This window comes from Hoplias malabaricus, chromosome 16 (assembly GCF_029633855.1).
Source record: "Hoplias malabaricus isolate fHopMal1 chromosome 16, fHopMal1.hap1, whole genome shotgun sequence".
Classification (NCBI taxonomy): domain Eukaryota; kingdom Metazoa; phylum Chordata; class Actinopteri; order Characiformes; family Erythrinidae; genus Hoplias; species Hoplias malabaricus.
The window spans coordinates 24,250,269-24,262,036 of record NC_089815.1 but is presented as its reverse complement, the minus strand read 5'-3'; the positions used below and the strand labels follow the sequence as shown (position 1 = coordinate 24,262,036).

General features: G+C 43.2%; 1 protein-coding gene across 1 annotated transcript; it reads right to left on the bottom strand.

The window, feature by feature from the left end:
- Positions 1-8,248: 8,248 nt before the first annotated feature.
- On the bottom strand, positions 8,249-10,272 carry gadd45ba (growth arrest and DNA-damage-inducible, beta a). The gene is made up of 4 exons (XM_066647390.1): positions 10,057-10,272; positions 9,784-9,885; positions 9,403-9,667; positions 8,249-9,066 (listed from the first exon to the last, which is right to left on the bottom strand). Exons 1-4 carry the CDS (start codon positions 10,098-10,100, stop codon positions 8,953-8,955), a joined length of 525 nt encoding a protein of 174 aa, XP_066503487.1. The 5' UTR covers positions 10,101-10,272; the 3' UTR covers positions 8,249-8,952.
- Positions 10,273-11,768: the final 1,496 nt, after the last annotated feature.

Below are 11,768 nucleotides of genomic sequence, written 5' to 3'. Positions count from 1 at the left end.
AATCATATTCATTGTATTTCAGTTCCGTTCTCCAATCTATAAGGAGTTTAGTGTTTTTTTCCTCCTGATGTGTGTGTGTGGGTTTCCTCTGAGAGCTCTGGTTTCCTCCCACAGTCCAACAACACATGTTAGTAGGTGGATTGGCAGTGTAAAGTGTCCACAGGTGTGAGTGTATGAATGACTGGGTGAATGGGTGATTCCCTGCAATTGACATGCACACTCTCTTTCAGCCCATGTGTAGATTAGCTGCTGTCCAGGTGGTTGCTGAATGCATACATTCCAAATGCATTGGGTGATTCGAAGAGCACACTGTAAGTGCTAATAGTAATTAACAAAAATAACATTTCCATTTAAATGTATATTTAATGACACTGGGGGAATGCCATATCAGCATTCAAAAGAGGTGAAAATGACCTTTTATGGTTCTTGTGAAAGGGAAATCTTTTTTTATCTATAAATGTACTCAGCATGGAAAAAAGGAACAATTCAGTAAACACAGCAGAATGTAGTTCCCCTCCAGAGAAAGCCATTCTTGCTCAAGGCCACAGTGAAGTAGAGAAGTAAATGAGACTGTCCCTCTTGACTGCTCCTTTACAAGAAAAAGTAAATCACATTATATGAAACTGTGGCTGCTTGTATTTCACTTTGCTCAGTGGTAGTTTCAGTTTCATGCTTCATGCCAGAGGTTCAGTCAAATGTTCACAACTTTCCCTTTACCACAAACAGATTCGAAAAACAAACTTGATGTCAGCTCGCTTCTTTCATTTTGATTGGAGCTGATGTAGTTATATAACTGCCAAGAAGTATGAAAATAGACAGTGAGCAAAACACAGTAGTAGCCTGAGAAGGGCTTCAATACATCCATGGCAAGTCCATTTGATGTTAATTAAGTAACAGACTCATTTAAAAGAAAAGAAGTTAGGAAGATATACAGTTGGCATGATGTAACGAATCATTACAATCTCCAAATGTTTATAGACCCCCTTATAATTTGGTGAATTCAGCTACTTTTAAGTGCACATTGTGGAAACAGATATTCAGTGTTCATCAGTAATGATATGTGGGTGAAAGGGGATGCACTTGAGCCTTTAGTCACCATTCCCTGTGCAAGAACACTGTACTGTGAAGCAGTGGAAGTGTGTTCTCTGAGTTGATGCAGCTCCATCCAAGTCCTTTGGGACGAGTTGGAGTAGTGATTGTGATCAGAGCTTCAACATCACAATATCAGTACATGACATTAGTTCATTTTGAGGCCCTCAAATCCTCACAGAAATGTTCCAAAATATTGTCTAAATCATTCACATAAAAATAAAGGCTGGTACTTTACAACGAACAGAAAACCCCTTATCATTATCCTCCATAGGCCTCCACTAAAGTTGCAGGGCAAATAAATGTTTGGCTCTGGTTTGAATCCAGACAGTGTCCTTAGATGTAGGTCAGGTCATAGTTCTGGGGACGTTCCTGTAAAGTCAGCGAGTCGGCCTGCATCAAAGACTGCAGCGCTGCTTTATTTCGGGGGTGGAGAAGCATTCTTAAGATGAAAGGGAGGTTAAGGCTTTGGGATGAGAGTGGGTAGAGTGGGTGGGTTGGGGCAGCGAGGTGGGGACTGGTCTGTAATTTGGGCGACTGTTGCAGGATCTGCCTTCTCCACAACCACGCGTCCAGTAACTCTGCCACTGAGGAATAGCCTTCATGAGGATGAGCTGAGGTAAAGCAGAGAGATGTGGAGAAACCACTTGATGGGAAAAGAAAATGAAGCAGAAGGCTTTGGGCAAGTCCATTACCGAATCATGCAGTGGTTTTATTTCTTCCACAAGGCCACCACTCCCTTTGGTAAAAATAGAAGCACTGTAGGGCTAAAAATAGCCACTTGCACAAGGCTATTAATAGCTGAGCCCTGTGAACTTTATACTGTCAGGAGCTTTCGGGCATGGGGCGTGAGTAATGGCTTCTGGGGAAAAGAAAAAGCCTTCTGTTCCTGGTCTCTCTCTCTCTCTCTCTCTCGCTCTCGCTCTCTCTCCTTGGCTCCAGCGTGCAGTTGTCCAGTCAAGTTTCATTCAGTGTTCAGCTGCTCATGAAGACAGCTATTGTGCTCCAAGGCTGGTGGCTGCTTGCGTACACACTTTTTCCAGCAGTTTTCAGAGCGACTGTTGGAACACACTGCAAACTATTGTCTGCTTCACACTCCCATTCTGGGTTTGGTGTACAACAGCACTTTATTATTATCAACAGTTACCCCCCCTTAAGCCTGGACCTCCCACCCCCCACCAGTTTGCCAAATAACAGCTAACATCTAACAGCTTTTCCCCCGAAATTAAACATAAACATCACACCCTTTAAATAAAACAGAAAAGGAGCGAATCCACCCCAACTCCAGACCCCAAAGTGCTGCACGTATTGTGTCATGAACGCATGAATCACATCAACCAACAACAAACTTACAAATACATGGTCACCATAGAAATACTACCTTCTCTTCCCTAACTTTAAATAGATGGTTCCTTAATGGAGTTGTCGAGTATTTTTCCTCCTAAACCTCCTTCCTTTACAGTGTTTAGTCACTCAGCATGAAAATTATTTTATGCATTTCCCTGTACTTAAAGTAGAACACACAAAAAAGACCTCTTAACTCCAAAGTCACTGCCCATTGACTTCTATTTAAAGTGTGTTTTGAATATGTCCTTCTCTAAGTACTGGGAAAAGCATCTAAATGATTGTCCATGGTAATCAACCTCATGCTCCAGATACAGCAAACACAATTAAAATGAACCAGTGATTGAAGAAAAAACAACAACTCCCTTTTATTTTTAAATATATGTTGAGGCCTAAACCTAGAGTTGAATGTTCATCCTCATTCATTATCTGTAAGCGCTTGTCCAGTTCAGGGTCACGGTGGGTCCAGAGCCTACCTGGAATCATTGGGCAGGAATACACCCTGGAGGGGGCACCCATCCTACACACAGTCACTCACACCTACGGACACTTTTGAGTCACCAATCCACCTACCAACGTGTGTTTTTGGACTGTGGGAGGAAACTGGAGCACCCGGAGGAAACCCACGCAGACACAGGGAGAACACACCACACTCCTCACAGATAGTCACCCGGAGGAAACCCACGCAGACACAGGGAGAACACACCACACTCCTCACAGACAGTCACCCGGAGGAAACCCACGCAGACACAGGGAGAACACACCACACTCCTTACAGACTGTGTCCAGAGGAAAGCTTTAAAACCAAGACCCATGACCCCGATGCTGTGTGATTGTGAAAATGTGGCAGTGTGCCCCACTAATTCATAACTGTAGGATACGGTGGATGATGATATATATTTTAGTCAGAGTGTCTCTTTAAGAGTGAAAGCAAAACATCTGCAGAAGAGTGTTTGAATACAGACTTTGGGCCCATGTGATGACTGTGTGGGTCAGAGTTGGTAAACATGTTTTCTGATGAAGGGATAAAAATAAACACAAAGTTTATCTAAGGTCAATAAAAGCATCTAATTGAGCATGTGTCTATTGTGATTACAAGGAAAAGCCAACAAGGAATCTCTGCATTGTTTAGGGCCATTTGACTGCTTCCTTAACAGTTGCTACGACACATAATATTTGTAATGCTTCCCATCAACTGAATGCACAACGCTCACATTCAGAGTGCTTGTAGATTATTGTTCTAGACCCAAATGCGATATTCAAGGGAAATTGATAACACTCTGACTGTATTCATTTCCGGCGTGTGCTTTCAGTCACATCCTTCTGGCAGCTCTGTGGAGCCATATGAACTTCATCTCCTCTTGGCCTGGAACATTGACTCCACATCTGCTGCGAGGCAGTAATTGGTGTGTTTAATTAAGCACGAGCTACTGGTTTATGGTGGTGAGATAAAGCGCTGGTGCTGCTTTGATTAAAGGCATCACACGGTGTGCTGCAAAATGAGAGCATTCAGAAAGCCGGGGCTTTTATTGCCTGCTTGATTTGGCTGAGGGATGTGGGACGGCACTGGCACCATAAATCCCTCTGCCTCTGTCACAGGGTGAGAATTTTGTTTGAGAGAGCTAGGCAACTTTACAGTGTTCGGCTGAAAATTGAAGGGGTTGAACATGACCTACAGAAAAGAAAGGACCAGCAGCTACTGAAAATAAGCTATACATAATAATCAAATACCTCATCACAACATTACACCACTGAGGGTGCTACATCTCTGTAGTTCCACGGCTTTACATTTTAATTATTATTATTTTTTACATCATTTAACATAAGACATCGTGACCTAAAGCTATGTGCAGCTTCTCCAGAGCATCCCTTTTTTTCCCCATGCTTTTCTACAGAATTAATACAAACTGACCATGTGTGTCCTCAATGGGTGTGTGCAAATCTGTGCACTACATTTTGTTTATTATTAAAACATTATTATATCAGAAAGAACAATACTTCTAAGCTATTATTTTTAATCCCCCCATCCCCTCTGGAAGTCCACCTTTGGTCCCAGGCTGTAAAGGGGCCCATTCCGTGGGTGGGACCCGGCTGAAAAGCTGGCGCTGCTGCCAGACTGACTGTGTACCTGCTGACCTCAGCGAGGGAGTCAGACTGAGCGCAGAAATAGCAGCAGGCTGGGTGGCACACACTCATTACAGATCACACACAGATCAAGGCTTTATGTACAGGAAGAGAGGTGGGGGGAAAAAAATCATCCAGGGCCAGGCAGAACGTCTCTGTGTCTGCGTCTGTTTGTGTGAAAAAAGGCATGAACTGCTCGGTTTCCTGTGTAGGGCCTGATCTTCCTCTATCCACCCATCCCTCCATCCCTCTATCCCTATGCCCCTGCATAGCTACATATTTCAGCTCTCCAGCAAAGTCCTATAGCTATTTCGAGTTCTTTTATATATACACACTAGCTCAATTATATATATATGGAGTGTGGCTAAATCTACACTGTGGGTAAAACTTGCTGACTTCATGTGCAAGAAAAATCCAGCAATAAATATAGCCTTGATTATATATAGCTTTGGATTTTGTTGATGGTATACAGTGTACGCACACCATGGTTTCCTTGTATTTGTGTTTCTCGTATCAGATGCACTATCTGTACAAAATGCTTTGATTTTTTTTTCAGTTTAATCCTATTATTAGTTTTGTTTGTCTTTTATATTTTAATTAAAAATGTTTAAAAAAAAGCTTAAAGTCATACATAGTGTATCCACTATTTGCCTTTATTCCAGCATTCATTTAATACAATGCAAGAGACCTGCTTTCACTTCTTCAAGGAAATAAATCAGCATATATTTTTCACATCTCCAAAGTTTAGTCTTAGCAGTTGGTTGCATCATCCTTGCCTCTCAAGCAATCTCAGGTTCACATTCAGTGGTATTGAAGTCTAGGCTGTAGGGTGACCAGCTCTGAGAGCATCATGCAGCCTCTTGGCTTGGCTTTCAACTTCAGGTCTGAAGGACAACTCAAGCTGGTTTTTCTCCGCTCTCAAAGACAAAAGCTTGAAGCTGCTTATCTGATGGAGACAGTTTTGGAGCTCCAGCTGGTTCTTTATGGTTGCTCCACTGTCAGGAGCATTCCAGTTCGCCCTTGAGTTTCATACTGCGTTAAGCCCTTTTTAACCCAAGTGTCTTGTGAATGAAATAAATATAAACACACTCTCACACACACAATATATGCATTTGATTGGAAAAATTCAGCCAAAAGAGCATTAATCTGGCCTGTAATCATAGGTGATTACATCAGGATCAGCTCACTGTAAAGATAGTGGGGGTAGCTTTAGCATTGATCAAAGTGAAAAGCTACTATTAACGCGCGAGGCTAACCCTGTGCATTGTTGATGATAATGAGGTTGAGGGAACAGTAGGATGATTCGTGTTTTTCACAATCTCTCTTTCTCTCTCTCTGAGGAGATCCGAGATTTATTTTCCCTCCTCATTCCTCAAATACCTGCAGTGGAAATAGCAAAGAGGAACAGTGCTGCTTCCGCTGGACCATTTTGAGCTGGTCGCGCCTGTGTGCTGTGATCAGTTTCCTCACCTCTCAATGGAACCTCCGAGAACGGCTGAAATTTGCCCATATAAGGTCAATGACGTTTCCGGAGATACCGATGCGTAATCGGTGATAGGCTACGTAAGAGGAGTGGAATATGTAATTAGCTCAGGGGATGCCCACAATCTTTCTCTCTCTCCTCTCTCCTCTCTCTCTCCTCTCTCTCTCTCGTGTGCACACACACACGTACACATTTTACGTGTGGATAAAATAAGCGTGGATTCTTTTTATATCGAGTGAATGCTGCTAATCTGGATTTGATACCATATATGTTACTGTAGCCCTCACACTACTATGAAACATTTCGACAGCCTTAATTCCAGCAGAAGGAAACATGGTCATGTATGGTCACTTACATTTAGACAGAACTCCACCCTCTGTATCATGTTCACAGCCTGAGGGATGTAATGGTGGTTGTGACAAATAGTCCTTCACTCATTAATGTCTTTTTTAATCCAAAGGTATGCCCATATTTACATATATCTCTGGACAGCTACTATTTATTTATGCATTTATATATTTTTACATTAAACAAGTACATGTTCATGTCATTGTGGGAAAGTTAACTCAAATTCAAATGTAAGGACATGTTTTCTTTTACCTGAAAAGCAGCCATTTTGAACAGATGATTTGAGGTTTTTTGATCCCACATCAGCAATTTGCTATATCATCAAATCTAAATGGTATATCGTTTTAGTTATATCATAACCAGGGATATATATTTGTTTTATTTTAAAAACCAGCTCTCCTGTATTTTTGCCTTTTTCTGCTCCTCTGAAGTGACCATTTTTGGAGTTAAGGAAATAGGCCAAACCTCACGTGGATCCCAATCCAATATATAGGGCACTTCATAAGTCACAGGCATCCAGTGGAGAAAGATGCATCCTATGGCCTAATTCTGAATACATATCTTGGACATTTCATGCACCATTTAGATGATGGCTCCATCATTTTGTGAGCTGGGGGGAGAGATCCATTTGCGATTCAGATGTGGTTTTGCTATGACAACTGTGTCGTATAATAGCCCAATGTATTGTTCCCTCTAAATTGTGACCACACCTTAGTTAAACAGATGTCTTCTCAAATACATAATGATATTTAAGAGCTAGGGACACTCTGAACTAATGTCAGTCTGCAGTAAATACTTACTGCACCCACATCAAAGCTTCTTGGAAAGGCTTTGTAGGGAACATTAAGTTTCCCAGAGCTCTCCGTATGACCTAAAAACTCATTGCCCACTAACTCATCCACGCTTCTGTGCATTCACTACAGAGGAGGCTTGGTTAGATAGGTTAGATAAAGGTCTTTTGAATAGTAACAGGAATCTTTGGTGCCATTGTTTTTAAAACTGTGAGCAATTTGTGAAATATCCTTAGTCATGCATTGTTTTCTTGTATCATTAAGGGATAAGAAATTAATGTTAGTGTTTAGCTCTACATTGCCACTGCCTGAACAAAAGGTTCATTATTTATTTGCAGCATAATGTTCTCTACAATGTGTCAAAAATGTATGAACTGGCCCACATTTGCTGAGAGCAAAATATCCTTCCTCAGACTTCCGTTAAACAAAGGATGTTCATTCCTTCCTCTTTGAACTCACTCTTTTGGATATGCAACAATGATAACAAACAAGAATGCTGTTCTGGAAGTACTTGTAGTTCAAGTATATACTTCCACTACTGCTACTAAACCTGTATACAAATCTGTGATGAGTGTTAGGTTTCCCCCCACCCCCTCCACTTCCCCTTTATTTGAAGATTCTACTAAAAGGTTGGGACAGGTTTGGACAAGTGCAAGTTTATCAGAGCCTTCACCGTGACCTTTATCCTCAATTCATTCCATCTGGCCCAGATTTTAATGCAATCACGCGCCAGAGAGAATGCCCGGTTAGATGCAAGATTGCTTCTTTGAGCTTGTGTAAGAGAATTCAAATTGTATCACTGCGTAAAGTGGACAGTTTGCCAAAGTAAACAGTAGGCCTACACGAAATGACCTCAAGGCCCTGTTCCTTCAGTGCTATGTTGCAAGCCTGACAATGAGGATATGACGCAGATTCCAGTAGACGAGGATGTGAAGACTCTCCCTCAGCAAACTGAGAATATGATGTACCTTACTTCTGTTTGCATAAGGTCTCCCTTAGGCAGGAGTAATTAAAATGTGCGCAAGGTGCTTGCATTTTATATTTGGCCCTCACCCCAATACAACACACTAGTCAAGAAGTTCATTTCCACACAATTTATTGAAAACATTCACTTTTCACATTAAAGGCTGAACACATATATTACTCTAAAATATGAAGAATAAGTCACAGCCTAGAAAAAAAATAAAATAAAATGTCCATTCACGGTTTGAGTTCAAAAGACAACAGCGTGTCTTGTAATACTGGCCCTCTATTGCAGTCAGAAATAAAGCAGTTGCAGTTCGTGCCCTCAGGCAGTTTGTCTTAAGTCCAAACACATGAGCGATTTTTCTTTGCGTACACATTTCTTTCAGAGTTCAATCCCACGAGTGGAGAAGCCATTTTTAGCCACAGCACACTCGCGCCTCTACAGTCGTGCAGCCCTCTCTTGGTTGCCCTTCCCTCGGCGAAACCGAGCAGGCGCCCCCGCGGGCAGCTCCTTGAACACGGTGCGCACCAACCGCCACGGCTTTTCCTCCTCCTCCTCCTCTTCCTCCTCCACCACAGCCTCCCTCCCTCTTCATGCGGAGGACGGAAGCCGGGCTGCGGAGTGAATGCACAAATTTTCCCTCCCTCTCTTTCTCCTCAGCCTCGTCGGTGGCTGATGCAGAGCGGTGACCAAAAACACAAAAAGCCCCCCTTTTGCATTCTCGGGCGGGTTTGCAATGTAATGGCGGTTGAGTCGCTCATTCTTCTCTTGGATTCTCTCGTTTTCCCACGCACTCCAGCAGGCGTTCAGCGTTCGCGCAGGGACAGGCACGGGACCCACTGGTTCCTGCAGCGGCTCTCGTCGCAGTAGTTGCCCACCTCCTGGAGCGCCTGGCACTTCAGAGGCTGGCACTGAGGGTTCTGTAAAACACGCAAAGAGAGAGAATACATTTAGTCAACGGTTCTTTGAGACTTACATTATCATAACGAAACTGCAATTGCAAACCCTTAACAGCTAATGTTGCTACTCGGGGAGTTCTGAATGATTCAGGGGCGAGGCGTGTGAAAGAGAGCTACCGTATTACAGGTATTACGGTAAGCAGCCCATTTCCAAACAGGCAACAATACCGTATTCTCTCGTTAAGGGGCATTTCTAGTGGTTCAATACGCTACCGGCTTTAGCAGAGGCTACAGTAAACAACTGCAAACTAAAAGGGTTTGTTCTAGTTTGTATTTATCGCCAGAGGCAATACTTACATTGACCAAGATGCAGTGGAAGTCTCTGGGCTCGCTGTTGTTGTTGTTGTTATTGCCGTTGCTGCTGCTCGTGCTGCTGCCCACGTCCACGGAGCTCGGATCGCCCAGGACCTGGGCCAGGCGCCGCAAGCCGGACACCCGCAGGATGTTAATGTCGTTCTCGCAGCAGAAAGCCTGCAGCAGCGTGAAGTGGATCTGCAGCGCAATATCATCTTCGTCTTCCTCGTCCGTGGCCAGCACGCACAGAACCACGCTATCTGGATCCCTGAGAGAGAGAAGATACACACGGACAGGTCAGTACTTCGTCCATCCAGGATGGGATGTTGACATGGAGGAAAGTTGTTCAAACAAGGCTGGAGCGGCTTAGAGAAGTATACTTACACATTCATCAGCTTTGCAGACTCGTAAACCCCCACGGTCAGACAGTCTTGTCTCTGTGCTGCCACCAGCAGCTCTTCTAAAGCTTGGCTCACGGTGTCCATCCTACAAGAGAGGTGCAAACGATAAGTAACGTGCATCTAGAGCACTGCACTCAGTGCAGAGCTTACAGCGTGGAATCAGCTAAAACTGAGTTTCTGTAGCATGCAACAGCCTATGTAAGACACTGCATGCCCACAGCGACAGGAACAGCTAGTATAGTATGGTAGGACTTACTTTTTGTCAGCCATGTCGCATCCAACGACTTCTTCCAGAGTCATGATGTGTTGAAATAATAATCCAAACGTCTCAAGAAGGACAAGAAATCCAGTAAAAACGCAGCGAGCGAACGACAAGACAGTAATCCAAACACGGGTCTCAAGGCTCGGGTTTATCCTGTTCGATCCAGTCCGTTACCTCTCGCTCGTCCAGAGTGATCTGCCGGGTATCAGCGAAACTCAAAGCCTATATCTAGCCCCGGAGTGAGGGGGGGCGTGGCCTGCACCAACGCATATCTCTCTCATTGGTCAGACTCTTTCAGTGGAACACGTAGTCTCTCTTCCTATAGGCTGTTTGTAGAGACTCCAGTTTGTGTCCCACGTGGGCTGGTTTCAGCCCCCCCCTCCTCGTCCTCTCCAGCTTCTAGTTGTGTCTAGTTGTTAATGTCACTATCGAGTCCCCTGGAATTTCCTCAAGTTTTGCCCTTTACCTTGGATGTAGATATTGCTGAAACTGAGAATGGTTGCATCATGCAAAGGATATTTATTTCATTTTATAAAGAAAATATACTAAAGTTGCAAAAGTTTGGACGCGCCTGGTTACATGATCTTTTGAGTTATTAATGCAATACCTATTCACACTTGCATTGTGCCAATGTTTAGACAAGTTTAAGAGCCTTGATTAACACTTGCCCTTAATATATATAGATAAATAAATAATTGCATATTCAGGCATGCTCAAAATCAGCACCAGGGTCAGTGGAGCTAGTGTGATCTCAGGACTTATGTTTGTGTAAGGTAATTTTGCATTTAGGAGCTATTAGCCACAGTGGTCCTCTGAGGGTCTCCGTGTCTCGCGCAGAGCTTCTAGAAGGTGGAGTTGATCCGAGTTACCTGGAGCTTTCATCACGCTTCTGCTTCAGCTCTAATTTTAGCTTCGCCTCTATAGCTGTCCCCCGACGGTGTTGATGGGACAGGTTGTTGTTGTCTGGTCCTGCATAAGCACATTGACCAACAAGGTCAGTTCATTTATGCGGACGTGTGTTTGTTTGTGTGTGTTTTCACAGACTTGATTAAACATGCAGAAATATTTAAATAAAGCCTTTTGTTTTATTATTATTAGTTTTTTTTAAATCACCTTTATTAAAATGAGTTCAGACAATTTGTTGTGCGCGTGTTTTGTCTCGGGTAAATCATATGCCTCAGCGGGCAGCACGGGGAGGTGGGGGGGGGGGGGGGGGGGGGTTGATGTGGACACGGAATCATTATCATTTCGAAATAGACTATATTTAAAGCGCAAGGACGCCTACTATAGACGTTGCATAAAGTCAAATCCCATCCTCGTGACGCCCCCTGGTGTATATCTGGTGCAACTTACGTATCTCTCATTGCAGTGAATATTAATATAAGTATTAAATTATTAAAGTACAAAATAAATATATAAATGCCCGAACAACATTTCCGAAGGACAGGTTACGAGGCAATATGTTATTCGTCTCAAAGTACGAGAGTGGTATTAACACATATACAAGACGTTAAAGTGTTTATTCAGACCAGAAGATTTCTGTTCATAGAGCGTCATCTAGCGGTGAAAAGGTACAACAGCAAGAAACGAATATACTCATGATTACACCCTCCTTTCAACGGTCGGTTATCTGCAAAGACCTTCCAAATCGCCCCCTACCTAATGACTGCCGTCTATTCAACGTTCTCTTAAGGTTGAAAATTAAA

Bases quoted from the DNA above. Each gene is read 5' to 3' on its own strand.
- gadd45ba (XM_066647390.1), bottom strand. From the start codon at position 10,100: ATGACTCTGGAAGAAGTCGTTGGATGCGACATGGCTGACAAAAA. The intron at 9,668-9,783 runs GTAAGTATACTT...TCTCTCTCTCAG, and splicing joins TCTGCAAAGCTGATGAATGT to GGATCCAGATAGCGTGGTTC. The intron at 9,067-9,402 runs GTAAGTATTGCC...CGTGTTTTACAG, and splicing joins TCCACTGCATCTTGGTCAAT to AACCCTCAGTGCCAGCCTCT.